At 53.3% G+C, this 21221-nt stretch overlaps 1 protein-coding gene and 1 long non-coding RNA gene across 10 annotated transcripts in view; one reads left to right on the forward strand and one right to left on the reverse strand.

Moving 5' to 3' along the window:
- RCC1L (RCC1 like) overlaps positions 1 to 21221 on the reverse strand; it is a 43479-nt gene that overhangs the window by 420 nt on the left and 21838 nt on the right. For 3 of the 9 annotated variants that reach the window (XM_067013354.1, XM_067013350.1, XM_067013348.1), the window contains 4 exons: positions 20299 to 20480; positions 17315 to 17402; positions 16076 to 16249; positions 7123 to 7922 (listed from right to left, as the gene is read on the reverse strand). In XM_067013354.1, coding sequence (XP_066869455.1) covers positions 7573 to 7922; positions 16076 to 16249; positions 17315 to 17402; positions 20299 to 20480 — 794 coding nt within the window. In that variant the 3' untranslated portion in view covers positions 7123 to 7572. Of the gene's footprint in view, positions 1 to 7122; positions 7923 to 8854; positions 9136 to 9819; positions 11233 to 13406; positions 13493 to 16075; positions 16250 to 17314; positions 17403 to 20298; positions 20481 to 21221 lie in introns of those variants that run through there. The other 6 variants (XM_059038406.2, XM_067013352.1, XR_010836565.1 and 3 more) reach the window with 5 other exon arrangements.
- On the forward strand, positions 12 to 20947 carry LOC131741452 (uncharacterized). Its single transcript, XR_010836566.1, has 16 exons — positions 12 to 452; positions 761 to 975; positions 2005 to 3016; positions 4526 to 8005; positions 8360 to 8699; positions 8790 to 8843; positions 8944 to 9257; positions 9860 to 10202; positions 11095 to 11261; positions 11431 to 11902; positions 12212 to 12307; positions 13194 to 13353; positions 17728 to 17810; positions 18286 to 19031; positions 20126 to 20179; positions 20266 to 20947. It is a non-coding gene; the product is annotated as an uncharacterized lncRNA (long non-coding RNA).

Consider the following 21221-nt stretch of genomic DNA (forward strand, 5'->3'; position numbering starts at 1 on the left):
CTGGAGGAGACCACACAAGGGTGTGAAAACCAAGAGGTCAAGGTAACCTTGGGGCCACTTTGGAAACTGGCTTCTACACTCACCATTCCTCCCCAAATCTGTGGCAGAGGTGGGCCTGGGGGACCGGGGACCCCTGGAGCAGGATAGGACCTTGGTGGTGGCAGGGGAAGGATCAGGGGCTGGAACCCTGCTGTGAATGTCACACCCCCAGGAAAGGTTTCTTGGTGCTGGAAGCCCAGGAGCTGATGCCTCCAGATTAGACACCCTGGGGGCAGGAGGGAGGGCACGGTGCTTGGCGTCCCTCCCACAAGCGCTCTGGGGTTAAGCTCCTGCCCCCTTGGCAGGTGGATGCTGGGACTGCCCAGGCAAGAAGGAGGCCTGAGACCAGCAGGTCCTGGACCTTGGACACCCTTCACCGCACCCCTCTTTGATGTTTTCCATGGAGGGCAGATGTGAGCAGGGCAGGGCAGGGCTCTGCCTACATGGGGCCCCACCATCCCCTCACCCCTGCCTCACAGGAGAAGCAGCCCTGGAGACGGAAGGGAGAGAAGATGGGAGCTAAAGCACTCACTCACCACCCCAAGTCCAAGAAAGCTCTGGCTGCTGTGAAGGCTTGCCTTTCTGGGGTTTGCAGACTAAACACCCCCTCAACCCTTCACATATCGCACTGGAGCCACACCATGGGTGGGCACTCTTGATTGCCCAAAACAGTAGCAAAGGCCTCCTTTTCCCACCACTCACTCATGTTCACTGTCTCTAGGGTGGTGCCAGACCTTGTGCCAGGGGCTGGAGACCCAGATGACGCTGCTGTGGCCCCTGCGCCTGAGTTGCTCCAGGAGGTGTAAAGATGTGAAAACAGGCTCTCCCAGGGATTGCAGTGCCAGGCTCCACCACAAGGGGATGCTGTGCCCTGGGGCCATGACCACTGTCCGGCAGTAGGAGGAACAAGAAGCCAGGACGTTAGGGTCGAGCTTGGTAAGGCAGGGGGACCCAAGTGGAACAGCAAAGGCGCAGAGGGCCTAGAGGGCAGCGTAGCTGGAATGGAGAAGCAAGGTGGGAGAGGGAGGAAATGGACGGGGCTGGTAGAAATGAGGCTGAAATGCAAGGTGGGTTCTCAGGCCAGCTGGGGGCCTCACAGTCTGCTACAGACCATGGGGAGCGAAGGAAGACTTCATGCAGGAGACCAAACTTAGCATCTGAATGGTGAGTCTGGGTTATTGAATATGGCTGATAGGAGGAGGAAAGGCGGCAGCCAGGATCCTGGCCTCATTTCTCAGGAGAGATGACCCTGGCCAACTCAAGGGCCTTCGCAGTGCAGTCAGGAATGGCGGGGGGCATCACAGATGTAGAGGACTGGCTGGCGTCCCACCTTCTGATCCATGATTGTGCCCTTCCCCCAGCCAGGGCATAATTCCTCGTGGGAGCAGCTTTGGCTGCATCTTGGCAGGGTTCTTACCCCAGCACATTAGACTCCCCTGGAGAGTGGGGAGAGTTACCTGTGCCAGGACTCTACCCCAAAGAGTCTGATTCAACTCATCTTGGCTTCAGTATAGTTTTTAAAGCTCCCCAACCCGCTCTTAAAAAGTAATAAAAAGGGGACTTCCCTGGCAGTCCAGTGGTTAAAGACCCCATGCTTCCAATTCAGGGATGCAGGGGGTGAGGGTTCGATACCTGGTCAGGGAACTAGGATTCCACATGCTGTGTGGTGTGGCATAAAATAAATAAATAGAAGTTTTTAAAAGAGTAATAAAAAGAATGCAGGGCCACAGAAGGAAAGAGCACACTCTGTAGTCACTTTGCCTCCCCTTGGTTTTATTCAGCTGGTGGGGAAGCAGGGGCTCATGATGGTGAAAACTAGCTCTCCAAAGTGAGTGTGGAGTGAGAGCGTGGTGACGGTTGCACCACACAGATAATAGGCTAAAACCACTGAATTGTACACTTTAAAATGGTTTTACGGTATATGACTCACATCTCAATTTTTTTTTTTTTTAATGAATGTGGTAGAGAAGTGTGAATGCATAGCAGGAAGGACGGCCAAGAAAATGTGAGTTAATCTAACATCCCTTGATGGTTAAAGAAAGTTCCTATAAACACAGTGGAGGGTAGCATAAAGGAGTAGGAAGACCACAGAGGTCTTCACCTTGCAAAAGCTGGTCTTGGAGCATCTCGTTTGAGATGTTCTCCAGGAGCCGTCCACCTGAGCTGGACCAGCGGGAAGCCCTGGCAGTCATCAGCTGGACTGCAGCCCATCTCCCCACACTAATAAGCACCGGGCACTGAGAGGGTCCTGAGTAGAGAGAGCTGAGGAGAAGTGAACAGAGACCCCCTAACAGGCCTGTAGGTAGCATCGCGAGTTGTATTCCGGGAAATAGATAGTGTCTAGGAACCCAGTATTACGGTGTGCTGTGGATTCCACAATACAGGTGTCAAAACTTAAAATTTAAATGAAGGACCCAGCAATCCCAATCCGAAGTATCTACCCAAGAAAACTGAAAACGTTCACCCACAAACTTGTATGGGAATGTTCCCCAAAAATCAAACTCTGGGCTAATGTGAAACGTGTACATGAATGTTTTGGCATTATCCACAGCAGCCCCAAAGTGGAACCAACCCAAATATCCATCAACTGATGAATGAATAAACAAAATGTGTATCAGGAACAAAACAAAACCATCCCCACATGATTCCGTTACACAGCTGAGGTTGAGAAGGCCAGGGTTAAGGGGTAGAATCTGCCTAAAGGAATCCCAAAGTCCCCATGGAGAACACGGCCTCCTTCGGCTGCTCTGCGGGGCAGGGGCCTCATCCTGCTTTCCTCCATTCCGAGGCCAGACTGCTGAGGGGCAGAGTCAGCCCCAGTGTCCCTGCCAGGATCCTTCTTATTGCCGCATCCCAAGCACTGGCAGGTCCTGGCATACGGAGGGTGCTCCGGAGAATGTACCCAATCAGCCTCTGCTTCTTCTTCAACATTCCCCCACTGGAATGAAGGTCAACGGCAGCTATGGAACAGCTTAAGGTCAGTTTTTGTCTCCAAGCGTAGACTCAAATGGGGCATTTTCTTTTTTCTTTTTTCCTAATTGAAGTGTAGTTGATTTACAATATTGTGTTAGTTTCAGGTGTACAGGGAAGTGATTAACTTGTATGTTTTTTCAGATTATTTTCCATTATAGGTTATTGTAAGATATTGAATATAGTTCCCTGTGTTATACAGTAAATCCTTGTTGCTTATCCATTTCATGTGTAGTAGCGTATATCTGTTAATCCCATACTCCTAATTTATCCCTCCCTCCCTCCCTTTCCCCTTTGGTAACCAGGAGTTTGTTCTCTATGTCTATGAGTCTGTTTCTGTTTCGTATATAGCTTCATTTGTATTATTTTTTAGATTCTACATATAAGTGATATCATACAGCTTTTGTCGTTCTCTGACTTATTTCACTTAGCATAATACCCTCCAAGTCCATCTGTGTTGCTGCAATATTTCATTCTTTATGGCTCAGTAATATTCGTGTGTGTGTGTGTGTGTGTGTATACACACCACACCTTCTTAAACCAATTATCTGTTGACAGACCCTTGAGTCATTTTCATGTCTGGGCTATTATAAGTAGTGCTGCTATGAACACTGGGGTGCATATATCTTTTCAAATTAGTGTTTTTGTTTTTTCTGGACATTTTCCCAGGAGTGGAGTGGAGTTGCTGGATCATGTGGTAGTTCTGCTTTTAGGTTTTTTTTGTTTTTGTTTGGTTTTTGGCGGGGGCGGGGGGGTGGGGCTGCATTGCGTCTTCATTGCTGTGCGCGGGCTTTCTCTAATTTCGGCAAGCTGGGGCTACTTTTCGTTGTGGTGCACAGGCTTCTCATTGTAGTGGCTTCTCTTGTCACAGAGCATGGGCTTCTAGGCACACGAGCTTCAGTAGTTGTGGCTCGCAGGCTCTAGAGCACAGGCTCAGTAGTTGTGGCGCACGGGCTCAGTTGCTCCACAGCACGTGGGATCTTCCCGGACCAGGGCTCGAACCCGTGTCTCCTGCATTGGCAGGTGGATTCTTAACCACTGCGCCACCAGGGAAGTCCCTACTTTTAGTTTTTTAAGGAACGTCCATACTGTGGCTGCACCAATTTACATTCCTGCCAACAGTGTACAAGGATTTTCTTTTTTCCACATCCTCTCCAGTGTTATTTGTAGACATTTTGATGCTGGCCATTTTGACCGGGGTGAGATGATACCTTATTGTGGTTTTGATTGGCACTGCTTTAATAATTGGCGATGTTGAGCAGCTTTTCATGTGCCTGATGGCCGTCTGTATGTCTTCTTTGGAGAAACAACTATCTAGGTCTCATTTTTTTGATTGGGTTGTTTTTTTGTTTTTTATTGAGTCGTATGAGCTGTCTGTATATTTTAGCTATTAACCCGTCAGTCCCATCGTTTGCAAATATCTTCTCCATTCCGTAGGCTGTCTTTTTGTTTTGCGGATGGTTTCCTTTGCTGTGCAAAAGCTTTCAAGTCTGATGAGGTCTCATTTGTCAAACAGGGCATTTTCTGATGGGCATGGCTTCATGTCCTCTACTCCCTGGTCTCCTGGCACTTGTGCTGCCACCAGGCTACCAGAACGATGGCAAGATTTAGCTGCTCTGCTCTCCAGCCCCGTGGGCCATCCCCGCCCCCACCAGCTACATCCCACCTGTTTGCCTCCCTGGCCAGACAGTGGACTCCTGGTTTGAGGAGGTGACCACGGTATCTGGATTTATCCTTCTAAATGCGACTGCTGAGCACGCACCTCAGTGTGGCCCCAAATCTGAGAAAATACCTCTTAGAAGGACTCCGAACATTGTCTCAGCTCAAGCTTAATCTGGCCTGCGGTTGCTCCGGGCTACCTAGCAAGGTTCGTGGGGAAGAAAGGCCGGGATTTCTCGATCGGCGCAATGTGAGTCTCTGGGGGTGGCTGCTAATGCATCCTGGGAGAGAGAAAGGCAGGTATGGGGCTTTCGGGGGAGGGGATAAGTTCCTGGGGGTCAGTCCAGGGCTGGGCAGGCGCTGGGACAATGGCTGTCTCACAGGGCCGGGCCTGTGCTGGGTGCTGCCCCCAAGGTCTGTCTGTACGTCACACCACACGAGGCAGCTGATCAGTTCTGATAAAAAAGAATAGCCCACGGGACAGTTTGAGTCGCTCTTGTTGCTGGTCGGGAGGTGCTGGGACCGGGCGTCACACAGGAGAACAGTATCGATCTTCACGGACGCAGCCCGAGCTTTCACCCTGGGCCAGGGTAGCCGGGCGCGCGGCCAGGCCGTCACCTGCTGGGCCAAGTCAGCACCGTTTCGACCGTGTGGTTCTCAGCATCCGACTGTCGCACAGAACACAGCAAGCGCATGAGTGTCTGGGCACTTGTTACGGGCAACCATGTATTCAGGGGACGAGCGTGGTCGTGACAGGACTCTGAGTGTGTCAGGGCTGACCTGGCGAGCGGCGAGCCGCGTCTTCTGTTAGCCGATTTCAGGTTCTGCACAGTGAGAGCCGTCCCTCCCCCAGAATCGTTATGAAGTGGCAGCCTGCACGTCCGCCAGGGGCTCAGGGGACGCAAGGCGGAGACCCAAGTGCCTTGGAAGGGACTGTCCACTCACCAAAATGGTGGTGGAGTCCCTCTGCCTTCTCAGGGCTCTGCACTGGCCCCAACATCTGTGAACGGACGGCGTCTGAGTGTGTGCGAGAAGAGAGGTCGCATCGGAGGCGCCCGCGGCCGCTTCACCCAGGGTGTCATCCATGCACTCGATAACATGAGAGGAGCCCGGAGCCTGAAACGCTGACCCTTCACAGGAACCAAATGAGAAATCACAGCAGGTGAGCCAATGGTGTAGAAGGCCTCTGTGTTAAATGCTGGGAGAGGCTGGAAACAACAGGACAAAAGCTGAGAAGGGACACGAGCACAGAGGACAGCCATGGGAAGGACCCGGCAGATGCGCTCCAGCTGGGAACCCATCGCCACAAAGGGCACAGACCCCACTGGGAGACACTAGGTTTGGGGGGGTTTTGGGGGATTTTTTTTTTTTTTTATGTGGATCATTTTTAAAGTCTTCATTGACTTTGTTACAATGCTGCATGTGTTTTATGTTTTGGTTTCTTGGCCGTGAGGCATGTGGGATCTTAGCTCCCCACAGGGATCGAACCTGCACCCCCTGCATTGGAAGGCGAAGTCTCAACCACTGGACCTCCAGGGAAGTCCCGACACTGGGTTTGAAGACAAATCCAAAGCTGTCCCTTAATGTACCCTGGGTGCTGTGTCCAAGGTGGAAGGAGTTACTGGATCTGAGTCAGGGCCTGCCCTTCGGGGACACCACCCTCCTCAAATCAGCATGTGCTTCAAGGCGTGTATCTCCCTGAGGATGGATTACCGCCCCTCAGCACTGGGGTGACATGGTCCTCAGCCCAACTAGAAGCTCCAGGAAGGAAAATGACACGTGGTTTTCAATTTCTGTTTCAAGTTTATGGAAAAACTTTGCTGTAATAAACGTAAGAACTGGTTCCCCTACAGAGAAGTGGAGGTGGTAGGAGCCCAGGTGAGGGGTCCCAGGGCCGCTGCCCCGGACACCGCCTGGCTGGTTCGCACTGCCTCAGGTCGCAGCGAGGACGTCGGGTCGGTGACGGCTCTGCTTTGAACCGCCGCCCTCGGCACCACCTGTCCCTCTCCGGCTTTTCCTCCACAGCCCACGCAACCACCTAATGCACTTTGCATTTTGCTTGACTGTCTGTTTTGCCTCCTCGGATGTAAGTGTCATGACACCTGCTTACAGGGATTCTGTTCGCCACCACGTGACCCAGTGGGATCAACGGTGCCTGACAAGTACGGGGTACAACAGTTCAGTGTTTGTTGAGTGAATGAACAGAGATGGGGGATGTAGGCAAACCGTGAGCGAGAGCCTGCTTTGCGACATGACTGCCCAGTTGGTTTTATACTAAATCATTTTCTCCCAACTGCACTGTGGGAGCAGACTCTGGTCAGAAAACAAAACAGTTTTCCAGTAGGACTGTCTTCTGGAGTATTTTTCACTGGTTTCTAGTTGCCTCTTTACCAAAAGCCTTGTTTTGAAAGCTAATATCTAAATGATCAGGTTAAAATAAAAAGGCCTCTCCAGTTCTTAAAAACGAAAAAGCAGAAAATAGACTTTATTCCAAAAGAGATTTTTAAAAGACGTTTTTAAAGAAAACAAGTTACACTACTAATGCAAATGTTTGTCACTGTTTCTGAATTTTCCTTCCACAAGGCTAGTGCTGCAGCCAAGCTTTCGCAGGATGTGCTCAGAGCCATCGGCCCACAAGAATCTGGCCTCGCTCTTCTTCCCGAGGGGGCTTGTCAAGTCTTCTAAGCCAGGCAGTAAGAATGGTCACAAGGCTGCTGAGAGCTGTGGGCCCACAGGGTCCTGGGCTGGCGCCCACGGGCATTTCCAGGGAGAACCCCAGTGCAAGGGGTTTTGGCTGGTGTCCCAGCAGCAAGCAGACACGGCTGAGCAGGCTAAGCTCTCCAAAGACCAGACGTGGCACCAGAAGCCGTTGTGTGTTCCCCAGAAGGAGCCGAGATGAGCAGATCATCCTGGCCCCACCGGGGCCACACACCCCCGGGGCTCGGCCGATAACGGCAGCATCTGTGCCGAGTGCAGCACGTCTCGCCCTCGGCAGGAGGGGGGAACCCGTCCCGGCACCTCCAGTCGTGCCGCCCCGGGCTGCCGGAGAGCGCGGCACACCACACGGAGGGCCCCGACCCCCTCGGGCCCCATCCACAGCCCCAGCGGCTGCCTCTGCTGCGCGGTCCAAGCGGTCCTGAGGCCGAGGCCTGGCTCGAGCGGGCCGGGGAGGAGGTTCAGATGAAGGACTTGGCCAGGGTCACCATGTGATCCACACCGCACGCCACATCTACAGGCTCCCCAGGCATCGTCACCTGAACAAACAAGACCCAGCACGCCGTGAGGACAGATGGCCTGGTGGTGGCCGATCAAGGGCCTGACCCTGGCTCTGCTCTGGGTAGGTGACCTAACCGCTCTAAGCCTCGGCTCCCTCACCTGGAAAACGGGGTGCTTACACCCACCCGGCAGGTCTGCTGGGAAGGGTTGATGCACCCACCGTGGGAAGGGCCGTCCTGACTCCCCACCCAGACCCGGGCAGCACGCCCCGAGAGGCCGCCCTGGGCGCGCGCACAGACCCTGCATGCACCGTCCCGGGACATGCACACCCCCCAGAGGCCGTTCCCCACGAGCGTGACTCCCCAGAGGTCAACCTGCGCTCAAGCCAGCTGGTCAGTGACCCTTCCAGGGGTCACCAGACAGCTCCCTGGAGCAGCTCCAGAAACCGCCCTGCCCTGCCCTGCCCCGCCCTCAGGGTCCACTGCGGGAAGGAGGCCACCCAGCCCAGCGTCTTCACCCGCTCTACCCGTCAGCTCCAGACCCAGGCAGGCTGCTCACAGGTCCTGTGCACCCCGGAGGAGGGGGGTTTACTGCGTCTCAGAAGGTGCCAGAGGCCCGGCTGGCAGCCCTATCGACACTGCCACCCACACTGACACCACTTCAACACAGGCAGGCCCAACCCTCCAGGTGACGTGCGGACAGCCTCGTGCGGGTGTGGAGGCTCCAGCCTGCTGGCCTTGAAGGTGACTCTCATTGCCCCACAGCTGGGCCGTGGAGATGGACCCCCCTCCCTCCAAACTCCATGGTGCCCACAGGTGCCCACAGCCACCCAGTTCTCCAGGAGAGGGGCACTTTCCTTTCTCTTCTTGTTGTATTATAAATGTTGCTATTATTACTTTGAATAGGTGAGAGCCACGTGGCTACGATATAAAATGACATTCAGCAGAAAAGAAGACAAGGTATTAAATACCTTTGAACGCCACCCTGTCATCACATGCCCTGCTCCCCACCTTCCCTCTGAACCGGAAACTACTTTTAACTGGCTTCTTGTCTTTCCAGAGATTCTAGGCGCAGAAAGCCGGTGCGAGTGTCGTGTCTTCTTAGGGAGCAATTTCTAAGACAGCACCCGCACCACCTCCTCCTCGGCCCCTGCCAGGACGCTGACGCTGCTCTTCTGACCGGATCCGAATCCTGCCATCCGTCCCCAGCGGCAGTGCGCAGCGGGGCAGCTGGAGAGGGGTCTGCAACAGCCTGCGAGGTTTACCGAGCTTCAGAGTTGGGAAAGGCCTCGTCCAGATGGCCCGCCCTAAAAGCCCACAGGCAGCAACGTCAGCCGTTCAGAGGCAAGTCCATTAGGGTCTCCCGGCCGCAAGGTAAACGGATGCTAGTAACCATGCTAGTAACCAAGTCGTGCTACTCACCCGCCCCTAAACAAACGCCTTCAGCAAAACCCGTTGCAGAAATCACTGAACAAACATGCAGCGGTGCCCTCAGCTCATTGCAAAGGCCCAGAGCTGCAGAAAGCGTTCCAGGCTGGCCACAGAAGCAGAAGAAAACACGCTGCCTTGGGTGACCAGGCCAGGCGAGCTCCTAGCAACCTCCCCGGGCCACGAGAGCACCTTTATCGACCTGCCCCAGGAAAGGCCACTCTCCGCGCTGACCTCGGCCGAGCTGTCCCACTTAGGCACCTCTGTCCTGCTCCCCAAGGGCTGTGACCATCAGAACCCAAAGCAGAGCCTCGCCTTGGCCGACTCGCCGGGACGACGGTCACGGCTGGCGCTGGCCCCAGGGGCCTCCCTGGGGAGCAGCAGGTGGCTCCCGGGGCCCCAGCCCCCCGGCCAGCTGCCTCTCGGAGCTAGCCTCTGAACTGAGGTGTCCAAGAGAATGCTGCCCTCGGCCACGTTTTCTTTGTGGCCTCATCAGGGTCAGAAGGAGTTTCTATTCTAAACTAATTCACACTCACCTTGTTGCAAAGGCAAACAGTCCAGAAAACGAAGCATATTTGGCCTGGGTGACTGAAAAGTCTGAGCGGAACCGGTGTAGGAGCAGCTCTCTGCACAAGGACGGGTCCCCAAGACACACACCCACCAGGTGAAGGGCACAGGAAGGCAGAGGAGCAGCTCTGGGCCAGCTGTGATCCGGCCACCGGACTTGCCGTGTCCCCACTCGCCGCACCCAAGACGCCCTGCCCAGCGCCCAGAAGCCAGGCCACACCCCGGAGGGGAAAGGCCCAGCCTGCAAGGAGGCCCAGCCCCTGCGGCGCACCCTCCCCTGGGGTGTCCGAACCACCAGGGGCCTGCGGCTCCTGAAGCAGCCAGGTAAGAAAGAGGCCCGGGAGGCAGAGGGTTCCCAGTTTGTGCTCCAACCCAAGCCCCGCCAGAGAGGCGCACGGCAACGGGGAAGCATAGTCTGCACTCAGAGCACCGAGTTCACATCGCGGCCCACCCACTGCGCAGCTGAGAGACTGGGCCAGCGACTTCGAATCCTGAAGTCAGTGTGCACGGGTGCAGGCTGGGGGGCAGCCCAACCTTCACAGGCTGTTCTGAGGATGAGAGACGGTGCAAAGCACCAGCCCCTGGGAACTGAGAATGGCGGTCATGTGCGATGCAAAGTGAGGGCATGGTCTGGGTGGGCGTGGGGCCACTCAAAAGCTCTCCCCAGTGTCCTGTTCCCAGGCCTGCAGGGCAGCCATCGGGCAGAGGGTCCCCACCTCCGCCTCGCCCTCCCTCCACCGCGGGGACTCCAGGGGAGCCCAGCTCAGGCCCTCACAGAGGAGGGGGAACATGGTGACATCTTAAAGTCAGAAATTCTGAGTCTGATTCTTGGCTCTGCTTTTTTTTTTTTTTTTTTCTTAATACATTTATTTATTTATTTTTTGCTGCGTTGGGTCTTCGTTGCTGCACGTGGGTTTTCTCTAGTTGCGGCGAGCGGGGGCTACTCTTCATTGTGGTGCACAGGCTTCTCACTGTGGTGGCTTCTCTTGTTGCGGAGCACGGGTTCTAGGCGTGCGGGTTTCAGTAGTTGTGGCATGTGAGCTCAGTAGCTGTGGCTCACAGACTCTAGAGCAGAGGCTTAGTGGTTGTGGCACATGGGCTTAGTTGCTCTGCAGCATGTGGGATCTTGCCAGACCAGGGCTCAAACCCGTCCCCTGCACGGGCAGGCAGATTCTTAATCACTGAGCCACCAGGGAAGTCCTCCGCTTCTTACTAGGTGTGTGACCTTAAAGAAATCACTGAACCTCTCTGAGATCTGAGCATCAATGTGAAGGAGGAAAACACCCTGGACAGCTTCCGGAAGGAGAGGTTTCAATCAGGTGACTCAGATGTCAGATGTCAGAGGTTCCTAGGCCTACGAATCATCAGAAAAGCCCAGGCTCTGTAAGTCTAAGAATAACTAGTTAATACCACTGTAGGAGCTACAGATATGGCTTTACTCTTTTTTTTCTTTCTTGGAATACTTTTTAAATGATGTAACATATCCCCTACTTAAGATTAATAAGAAAATAGTGTTTAAGGAATAAAAATCACCTGCAATTTTTTTTTTAAGTGAGACAACAGAACAGACTGGAGAAAGGTCCCACTACCCAACAAGAGACTAACCTTTAAGGACTCCAACGTAGCTGATCAAGCAGCTGGTTCCTGTCCCCACCACTCTCCCAGAGCCCAGCCTCGCATCTTGGAGCTGCATGGACCTCAGCGCCACCCTCCCAAGCCCGACCGCAAGGTGACAAGGGGCGAAGGAGCTCCACAGACACACAGGGAGACAGTGGCGTGGGGCATGACAGTAAGTGTCATGGGAACAGACCAGCGTGCCCTTTCCCGGATGGCACGGAGGCCGGGGACGACGCTTCAGAGGGACGTTCAGTGCAGGGGTCCGGCCTGAACAGTGGGGCGTCTGCCCCCAGGCCTGCCACTCCACCGCGGAGGCCAAGCCTGGCCCGGCCACTTGGACAACGAAAACGCTCTCAAACCTGATTTCACAGCTGATCTTCGCTCTAATTGGGAGGACATGAAGGCAGGTGGGGAGCCCCTAGTCACAACGGGCATTCATTCAAAACCCACGTGCTTGGCCATTTCCCCAGCTGCCCCTCAGAAGGAAGTCCCTTGCGGGGGCGGGGGGTGTTAAAGAGAGCGCTGCGAGAAGCTCCCACGAGAACGAGCAGGATTCTACCTGCTCGGGGTTCCCTGAGCTGCCGCCCACTGTCCACCCGCCGCCATGCCTTTCCTCACCCGGCCTGGGGTCCCCAGGGAACAAACAGGTCAGCACCAGGCTGGGAACAACTTTTTTCCAACAAGTTTAAAGTCTCCCTTTTGACGTGTTCTGTTAGAGAAAGCACCGAAGTCAGGGCCTGCCGAGCTCAGGGGAGCCAGGAGAGCCAGCAGCCAAGGGGAGTGCTGAGAGAAAGAGCCCCTAAAATACCAAAGTAAGTGCCTTGAAACATTTTCTCTGGGTTTTTGACTGATAAATCCTTTTCTTTCTTTCTCCTTCTTTCCTTCCTTCCTTTATGGCTGTGTTGGGTCTTTGTTGCTGCGCGTAGGCTTTCTCTAGTTGCAGCGATTAGGGGCTACTCTTCGTTGCGGTGCACAGGCTTCTCACCGCGGTGGCTTACCTCATTGCAGAGCACAGGCTCTAGAGCGCAGGCTCAGTAGTTGTGGCACACGGGCTTAGTTGCTCCACAGCATGTGGGATCTTCCCGGACCAGGGCTCGAACCCGTGTCCCCTGCATTGGCAGGCAGATTCTTAACCACTGCGCCACCAGGGAAGTCCCCCTTGTTTTTTTTTTTTTAATTACACATTTCTTTTGCATTTTTACGTGTGTGTTTTAAAAAATGCTTTACACAACCTCAAAACACGTTAAAACTTAACCTTCAAAGAAAACACTTAGGCACGTACACACGTGAACACATGCAAGTGCACACACACAAGCGCCTGCTCCTCTACACAGAGACTATCTCTGGAAGGGAACGATGAAACCAGAACCAGTGGCTGCCTCTGGGACAAGAGAGAGCAGACTTATTTTTCACGATACATTTTGTACTGTGGTACAAAATCTATATGTTCTGTATTCAAAAAAATAGGCTTTTTTTGGCTTTTTTTTTTTGAACTTAAAGAACTGACTTAGTAAATGACACTAAGGTAAACTACAACTTAAGAAGGAACCCTCTTCCCCTTTAATTTTGAAATGAGCCTTTTTGTGTAATTGCATCCTCCCCTCAGAAAAGCCTTCATGTTTCACTCTGATGGCTGTGGTAAGGCACTTAAACATCCCGCTTTCTTTTAAATTCGCTGTATAACATTCCTCTCCACAGGCCTCTGTAAACAACCCCTGGCGCATCAACTTCTTCATCTCAACCCTCTCGGAGCCCCGAGGCACCCACGTGCCCGAGGCCAGCCTCCGAGGAGGCTTCTTACAGGCACCACAGGGACCGGAAGCCCGGCGACCCGGCGCTGGCCAGGCTGCTGCATCGGGTGAGTCTGCTCTGCGGGCCCGCCGCCCTCACACCCGCCCGGCCCAGCCTTACCCTCCATGGGAAGTACTGGTCTTCCAGGCGACCGATTCCCAGGCACCCTCGGATGTTCTTGCCCCACACAAACAGCTCTCCTCTGTCTGCAAATAAAGAGAAATGGCTTGGTTGGGGCTTGAGGCCAAGGGCAAGTCTCCAAGAGGAGGAAGGGTCATGAGAATAGGCTTTCTAGAACCAGGTACAAAAAGATCAAAGTTAAACTTCAATTTCTCCCAGGCATTAATGCTTTCTTCTAGAGGGACCCATATACGGTACCATCCCCATACCAGAAACATGTCCCAGCCCAGGTTCATGCTGTGTCCCTCTCATGGGAGATGGACACATGCCTGGAGGTGGGCCCAGGCGCTCCTGCACGCGGCCCGCTCTGTGCGGCCCTTACACACACCCCCTATCGCTCAGTATGTCCAACCAAACCCTGCGCTCCACAAATCCTGAAATCTCAGTGTCCTCAAATCCCGGTCACACTCTGACAGCGTGAGAAGTGGGACAATCTGTCATTTCTTGTCTGGGTCTCCACATCTCAGGAGCATTTGGTCAAGTGACACACGGTGACTGGGTGCCTCTTTGGGTCGAGTGCACATCTGTGTGCTAGGAGCTGGGACAGCAATGGGGACTGACGCGCATGTTCCTGTCCTCGTGGGGCTGGAGCTAGTTGAAGAGCGAAAATTAAACAAATGATTAAACCAACAAATGCAAATTGTAAGCAGTGCCATGAAGGAAAAGGACAGGCAGGGTGCTGCAGGGGGAGGCCAGGAGACTGAGTCCAGACTGGGGCTCTGGGAACGCCAGCTCCAGGACGGACCCTCAGACTGGGCAGGGCCCTCAGTGCAGACTTGCGTCCACACCAGCCTGGGGCGCCGTCGGCACGGAGGCCCCCTTTACCAGCCCCCTCTGGCAGACGGCTGTGGTCCCGGGAAGAAGGGAAGACACGGAGGAGCTGGGACCGCGACGAACCGGCTGATTAAATAGGGGATCCTTCTGTGACGCGCTGTCAGAGCCTCGGGTCTTGCTGCCGTCCTCGCCCTTCCACCTCAGAGGCTGTGTTTAACAGAACAATTCAGTCTGGCCCCCGCCGTGTTAGCAGACCTCAGGGCAAACCAGAGGAACCCCGGCTCTGAGGCTCCCTCTACTGAGGGCCAGTCACTGGCACTTGAAGGGTGGCTGTTGGGTCTTGGGGGAAATCTAGGTAGGATCTCATTTCAGTGTGACGCCAAACAGCCGCACGGCACGACAGCAGACAAAGCAATCTACCCTAGTCAAAGGCTTCGTACGGGTTTCCAAGTACATGACTTTGCACATAGTTTAAGCCTTAAACATTGAGGAAATAGGTTACTGTTACCTCCAGAATTCGCCCACACTGACTCTACCTGCTACATCAAAATAGCTTTAAAATGCCAACGTGACACAGACGCATCTGCAGATGAAGGTGGCTGACCCTGCGTGAGGGGTGTGAGGGGCCCTCCACCGCTGCCGCCCAGGCCCTCAGCACACAGACAGCACCCCCACAACACCACAGCGGCCCACGCTGCAGCCGCTCGAGCCCCAAAGCCTGAAACGCAGACAGTGACTGAACGGTAGTGAGGACTCCGCAACGGCGTGCTCGTCTGGAGCAGTCCTCACGTCAGCATGAGGCCAGGGAACGCAGACGAGGGCGACCCAAACTGACTGTCCCGGCCCAGATGTTTCTAAAGGAAACAACGGCTTGCCGGGAGACAAAACGGTCTTTAAATTGCAAGGAAAAAGTGAATTTACTTGAGAATCACAAAATGACATTTAGTTCCGTCTCACTATTCAAGTCAACAAACGAGGAGCAAATTGAACTGACAGCCGTGGTTGTGGGATGAGAGCTGTAATCAAGAAGCGCAGACAGGGCTTCCCTGGTGGCGCAGTGGTTGAGAGTCCGCCTGCCGATGCAGGGGACACGGGTCCGTGCCCCAGTCCGGGAAGATCCCACATGCCGCGGAGAGGCTGGGCCCGTGAGCCATGGCCGCTGAGCCTGCGCGTCCGGAGCCTGTGCTCCGCAGCGGGAGAGGCCCGTGTACCACAAAGAAAAATAAATAAATAAAAAAGCACAGACACGCGGGAGGTCTGCAGAGTAACTTTGTATGTCATGGCTTTGTAATTGGGCAACCCTCTGAGAAAACCTCCATTTCAGCCCCCCTTCGATCACTCCCGCCAGCATTTTGGAGAAACCGGGCACATCTACCCCCTCAAAACCACAGGACATTCGTACAAGTATGCCTCTTGCCGCCCCGCGCTCCTGGCTCGGAGGAGGGTCGGGCTTGGCCAGGGACCGGGAGGAAGCCCCCCACGCTCACTTCCTCCTCATCCACCGCGATGTACCAAACCTCCGCGAGTCTCCTCCAGCAGCCCACCCACTCGAGGGTCCCCTCTCCCACCAATGACTGCGTCTGCTTGAGAAAAATCACTGCAACGCCAGCCTAACCACAAACCAAATGAACTGAAAACAAACCTCCCGGGTGAAAAGGAGACACACATTAGACCACCTCAAGCCAAACAACTTCTGGATTAGCTGCTCTAATTATCCACACAAGGACGCCACTCCACTGGATGGATGGAAACTGAGAGCAGCCCAGGGTTTGGGGCTGAACCTGAGAGGGTGAAGCTCGGTAAGGCCTTGGGGCCACACGGGCTTGATCACTTACTCGTGAGGGCGGCGAAGTGGCTGAGTCCACAGCGAATGCGGGAAACCTGGACTCCTGGGTTGAACTCCGTCAAGCCAAAGAGAGTGGGTGGAATCATTTCTGGAAGGGCAGTTTCCATGAGGTTTGGTCCTTTCCCAAGAATTCCGTAGCCCCAGACGAAAACATGTCCTTCTCCTGGATTACAGTAAAAACAAGGCAGGAAGTCAAACCAAGTGCAGCCCTCCCTCGCTAGAAATTCAAATCACACCACCAAGATGCATTATATCCACGTGGACTTTTTTTTCCCCTCTTCTTGCTTGGCAAGAACACGTTGATATTTTAAATAATGTTTCTTTTCTCCTCTTTCGAATTCTTGCTTGTGGAGTACGTCTAGCCAGCTAACCAACCTCACAATACAAACATCCTACATCTTGAGTGTGCTGCACGGGGCCACTCCATAAATCAGCCACCAACCCCACAGGAACACAGGAGAGCCTCAGAAGGGCAGCTTTTCCTAACAGCTCTACGTCTCACACGGATCAGAAGACCAAGCCAAGTATACACACAACTTCTGGCTAGATTCTAAAATTTGTAATGATTTTCAGGTCATGAAAAGTTTACTACTCATCCGTGGTGCCAGACGTTTAATCCCAGGGCCTTGGCTCCCAGTACCTGAACCCTAAGGCTCTTCCCCTATGTGCCCGTGGCTCTTGGTACGGCCTTTCTGGAGAAGGCAGGCCTAGGGGCTTCGGCCCAGGCTTAGGGAGAGGAAGCAGTAGTTCACCCTCCACTCCAGAGGTTTGCAATAGTTACTCAGCTCTATGCTGGCTGTTTGTCGACCTATAAATCATGGCTGTTATCCTTCTGTCAAGAATGTCGCCCTTGGGCTTCCCTGGTGGCGCAGTGGTTGAGAGTCCGCCTGCCGATGCAGGGGACACAGGTTCATGCCCCGGTCCGGGAAGATCCCACATGCCGCGGAGCGGCTGGGCCCGTGAGCCATGGCCGCTGGGCCTGTGCGTCCGGAGCCTGTGCTCCGCAACGGGAGAGGCCACAACAGTGAGAGGCCCGCGTAACGCAAAAAAAAAAAAAAAAAAAAAAGAATGCCACCCTCACCCTCTATTAACTAAACTAAACTAACTAGATCTTCCCACAACCGTGCTCCCCACACTGAAAACCACAGCCTGAATCCAGTGGACACCAACCCTTCCTCACCCAACCCACCCACAGCTTCCCAACAAACTGCCTACAAGAGGGTCTCACCATTCAATACAGCACAGCCTGTCCCCCCACTCACAGCCTGCTTCACCTGCCCGACTCCTGAGAAGGGCAAGCGCCGGGGGACGTTCACCTGAATCAAAGGAAGGGTCCACACTGTTAGGAAGACAAACCAGCGAGAACTTGAAAAGACTGTTTCACATACAGAGTAGACAGGCCCCAGTTCATTCGTTCCCTCCCCATGTATCTCCTGAACCTCGTACACACACTAAGCTTCTAACTGGGCGCTGGGGAGATGACAGGGAGCAGGAGAAGCAGCCCCGCTCTCAGACTGTAGTCCAGTGGGGGGGCAGATGTCAGCCGAAACTAACACAGGGTGAATCTGCGCTGAGTGCAGTGAAGGAGAGGGCAGGGTCCCTGGCGTGAGAGTCAGGGACCCTGATCTGGTTGGTGCGCAGGGAGGAGCAATGAGGAGTGCGCGGGCCACGGGAGAAGAGAAGGAACTCCCAAGGCAGCGACGTGGACGTGCAAAGGGAGCAAGGTGAGTGTGGCACGTTCAGGAGCTTAAACAAGGTCAGGGTGGCTGAAGCAGGGGGACAAGGGGGAGTACTTGTAAGATGCCGGTGGGCAGAAGGGAAACCAGATCACGCAGGGTGCTGCTGATCACGGTAAGGGTTTGGTCTCTATCCTAAGCACAACAGGGAGGCAGTAAGGGTTCCAAGTGGGAGAGGGACGTGATTTCTAGGGGGGAATGTGAGTGGATGTAGGTAACAAGGCAGAAGGGCCAGGATGTCGGGCTGAGCGTGAATTCACCCGGGGATGTGCTGAACTTGCAGCGCCTAGAGGCAGCCAAGTGGCACTTCTGCTCAGAGTGACAGATGCGAGGCTCAGGGCTTGGGAGAGCGAAGCGTGGCCAACTTAGCTGTCCAGCAGGATTTGGTCTTGGCACCCCTACTGAGGAATAACTTTGCAAGATAGATTTTAAGTGCTTCTGTGACAGCCATGAATCTTTTCAGTCACTTGCAAATGGAGACAGCTGGAGGGTAACAATCCCTAAGATGACTCCAAAGGAATAAAGGGGCTCACTGATCCGAGATGACGCGAGGCTGCTGGCCTGGCCTGGCGTCTGCTGCCTGGCTCTCACAGCTTCTCTACCCAACTGGGCTCTGGCACAGGGCCCTCGGCAAAGGCTGAGAAACGCTCCAGCAAAGAGCCATTGGAAACGCACCACTGTTGTCACGGACAGGATGAGGCTCGGACCACGTAAAGAATCATGGATGCGGTGGGCTGCTTCCAAAACAAATGACCCGTCTGTGCTAGTCACACCATGGATAATCTGCGCCCTTGTGTGTGGGAGTCAGGCCTAGGGACTTGCTTCTAAAGAACAGAACTCCAGCAAACGTGAGCGGGAAGCGCTGCCAAGATGAACTTACAAAGCACTGGCTTCCATCTCACCGATGCGCTCTCCCGCCCTCACTGGCTCGCTCGGCCAAAGCCACGCTGTGAGCCACCACTTGGAGAGGCCTGCATGGCAAGGAGCCGAGGAAGGCTTGGACGAGCACTGTGAGCTGGCCAAGCACCAGCGAGGACCTGGGGCCCCAGGGCCAACAGCCCACGAGGACCTACACCCTGCTGCCAGCCACCAGAACGGGCCTGGAGGCAGGGCCTTCCCAAGGTGAACCCCAAGGTGACACCAGCCTTTGAGAGACTCAGAGCCAGAGACCCAGCTAAGCCACCCCTAGGTTCCTGACCCACAGAAACGGTGAGACAATAAATGTGTGTTGTTTTAAGCCACTACATGCTGGGGTCCTTTGTCATGCAGCACAGATAATGATGACATGACCCCTAGATCTGCCCTCACAGGAAGGCCGTGGGAGACACTGATCTCAGGCCTTGCTATCCGGAAGCACAGTCCCTCTTCTAAGCATTTTATTTGTTGTTTATCTTATGGAAACAATGAATCATTTCAATGACCACATTTTCGTCTCTGTTTTGGCTACTAGAGAGCTCAGAGCCAAATCTGCAGCCACTTCTAGCTACTGTGTCAGACCACAGAGAATGAATTTTTTCATCCAATTAGCTGATCTTTATCCGTTTGTGCATATCTCTATCTATTAATATATATTTAAAACCCTTCTGTATGCTGTCATAAGTTTGATGATATTAAGTCCTTATCACTTAGAGATACATGCTGATTTATGGATATGATGTCTAGGATTTGCTTCAAAATAATGCAGGACAGAGAAGCAGATGGAATTACAGATGCAACGAGATTGGCCATTAGGTATATGTAGGGCTTTTTGGAGAGCAGGGTGGGGAGGGTGAATGAAAATGTTCTGGAATTAGTGGGGACAGTTGCATAACCTTGAGAATATACTAAAAACCTCTAAGTCACACAATTTAAAACAGTAAATTACCTATTTTTTTGAACAGGCCATTAGCTGGTAATTGTTGAACATGGATGACAGACACGCAGAGATCAATTATGCAGTGAGGTCTACTTTTTGCTTACGTTTGGAATTTTCCTTAATAAAACGTTTAAAACCCTACTGTACTGTACTGACGGTGTGACAGGGAAAGGCCACCAGCAGGACTGCCAATGCCCTACTGCATGATCTAGGGGCCGCACAGGTGTCTTCATCAAGGTGCACACCTCAGATCTGTATATTTGGGGGTACACACACTAGACAGCAACAAGAGGCCAACTGTGACATCACAGGACCTTATGTAAACAGCCTCACATCCCTTTCAGAACAAGACAGGGCACACAGACATACCTAAACTACTGCTCTAAACCAGGACTATCTCATCGAAGTATTGATAATGATGGTTTTTACATCTAAGCTTTCTTTCCAGGCTCCAATAAGATCGCCAAGAACTCAGCCCCTTGAAGAGGCAGCCATAGCACAGGTGAGGCCTACACGGCACTCTATTCATCACCCCTTCGTGAAGGATCTCTTCTAAACATCCTTAACACTCTATCTCCAAACCCCCAGCCCTGGGCCACAGAGGACCTCATGGGGTCATACCTGTGTGGAGTCCGTGACAGAGGCCAGCTGCAGGTACTCGGAGTTCCCCCACCCGAAGAGGTTGCCATCGACCGACACAGCCAGGCAGCAGTCCCCGTAGGTGGCCACCTGGACAATGTTCACTCCGGCAAGGTCTCCAGCCAGCTTGGTGGGTGTGCTGGTGATATTGTAGTGACCCAGACCTGGAACATGGAAAACTGTGTTACTTTTAATTGTTTATTCTTTTAACAAACACTTGCATTGACTTACTATGTGTCAAACACAGTTTTAAGCACTTTGCAAACATCAACTCAAAATCCTAATCTGTTCATCTACATGCTGTACAACTTCCTTCTCCATGTTCTCTCAGAAGAGGAAAAACCATCATAGTAATTGTTTACTTTTAAAACCCTTGATGGGACTTCCCTGGTGTTCCAGTGGTTAAGACTCTGTGCTCCCAATACAGGGGGCCGGGGTTCGATCCCTGGTCAGGGAACTAAGATCCCACACGCCACAACTAAAAGATCCCACGTGCAGCAACAAAGATCCCTGCGTGCAGCAACGAAGCTCCCTCGTGCCGCAACTAAGACCCGGCACAGCCAAAATAAATAAATAAACAGAATTCCAATAAACAAACAAATAAATAAATAAAAGCCTTGATATTTTCTAAGTCTGATTCAAGTTACATACCTTTTCAGGATGAAACACCAACACACAATGAACCTATCAGACCTTGTATATTACATACAGGCACACCTCGTTCTACTGCACTTCACAGATACTGCATTTTTTACAGATTGAAGGTTTGTGGCAACCCTGTATTGTCAAATGATGGTTGGCACTTGGGGGGCAGTATTTTTTAGTTAATTTAGTACATTTTTTAGACATAATGCTATTGCACACTTAATAGATTACAGTGTAGTGTGAACATAACTTCCATACGC

The sequence above is a fragment of the Kogia breviceps genome, chromosome 14 (genome assembly GCF_026419965.1).
Source record: "Kogia breviceps isolate mKogBre1 chromosome 14, mKogBre1 haplotype 1, whole genome shotgun sequence".
NCBI lineage: Eukaryota > Metazoa > Chordata > Mammalia > Artiodactyla > Physeteridae > Kogia > Kogia breviceps.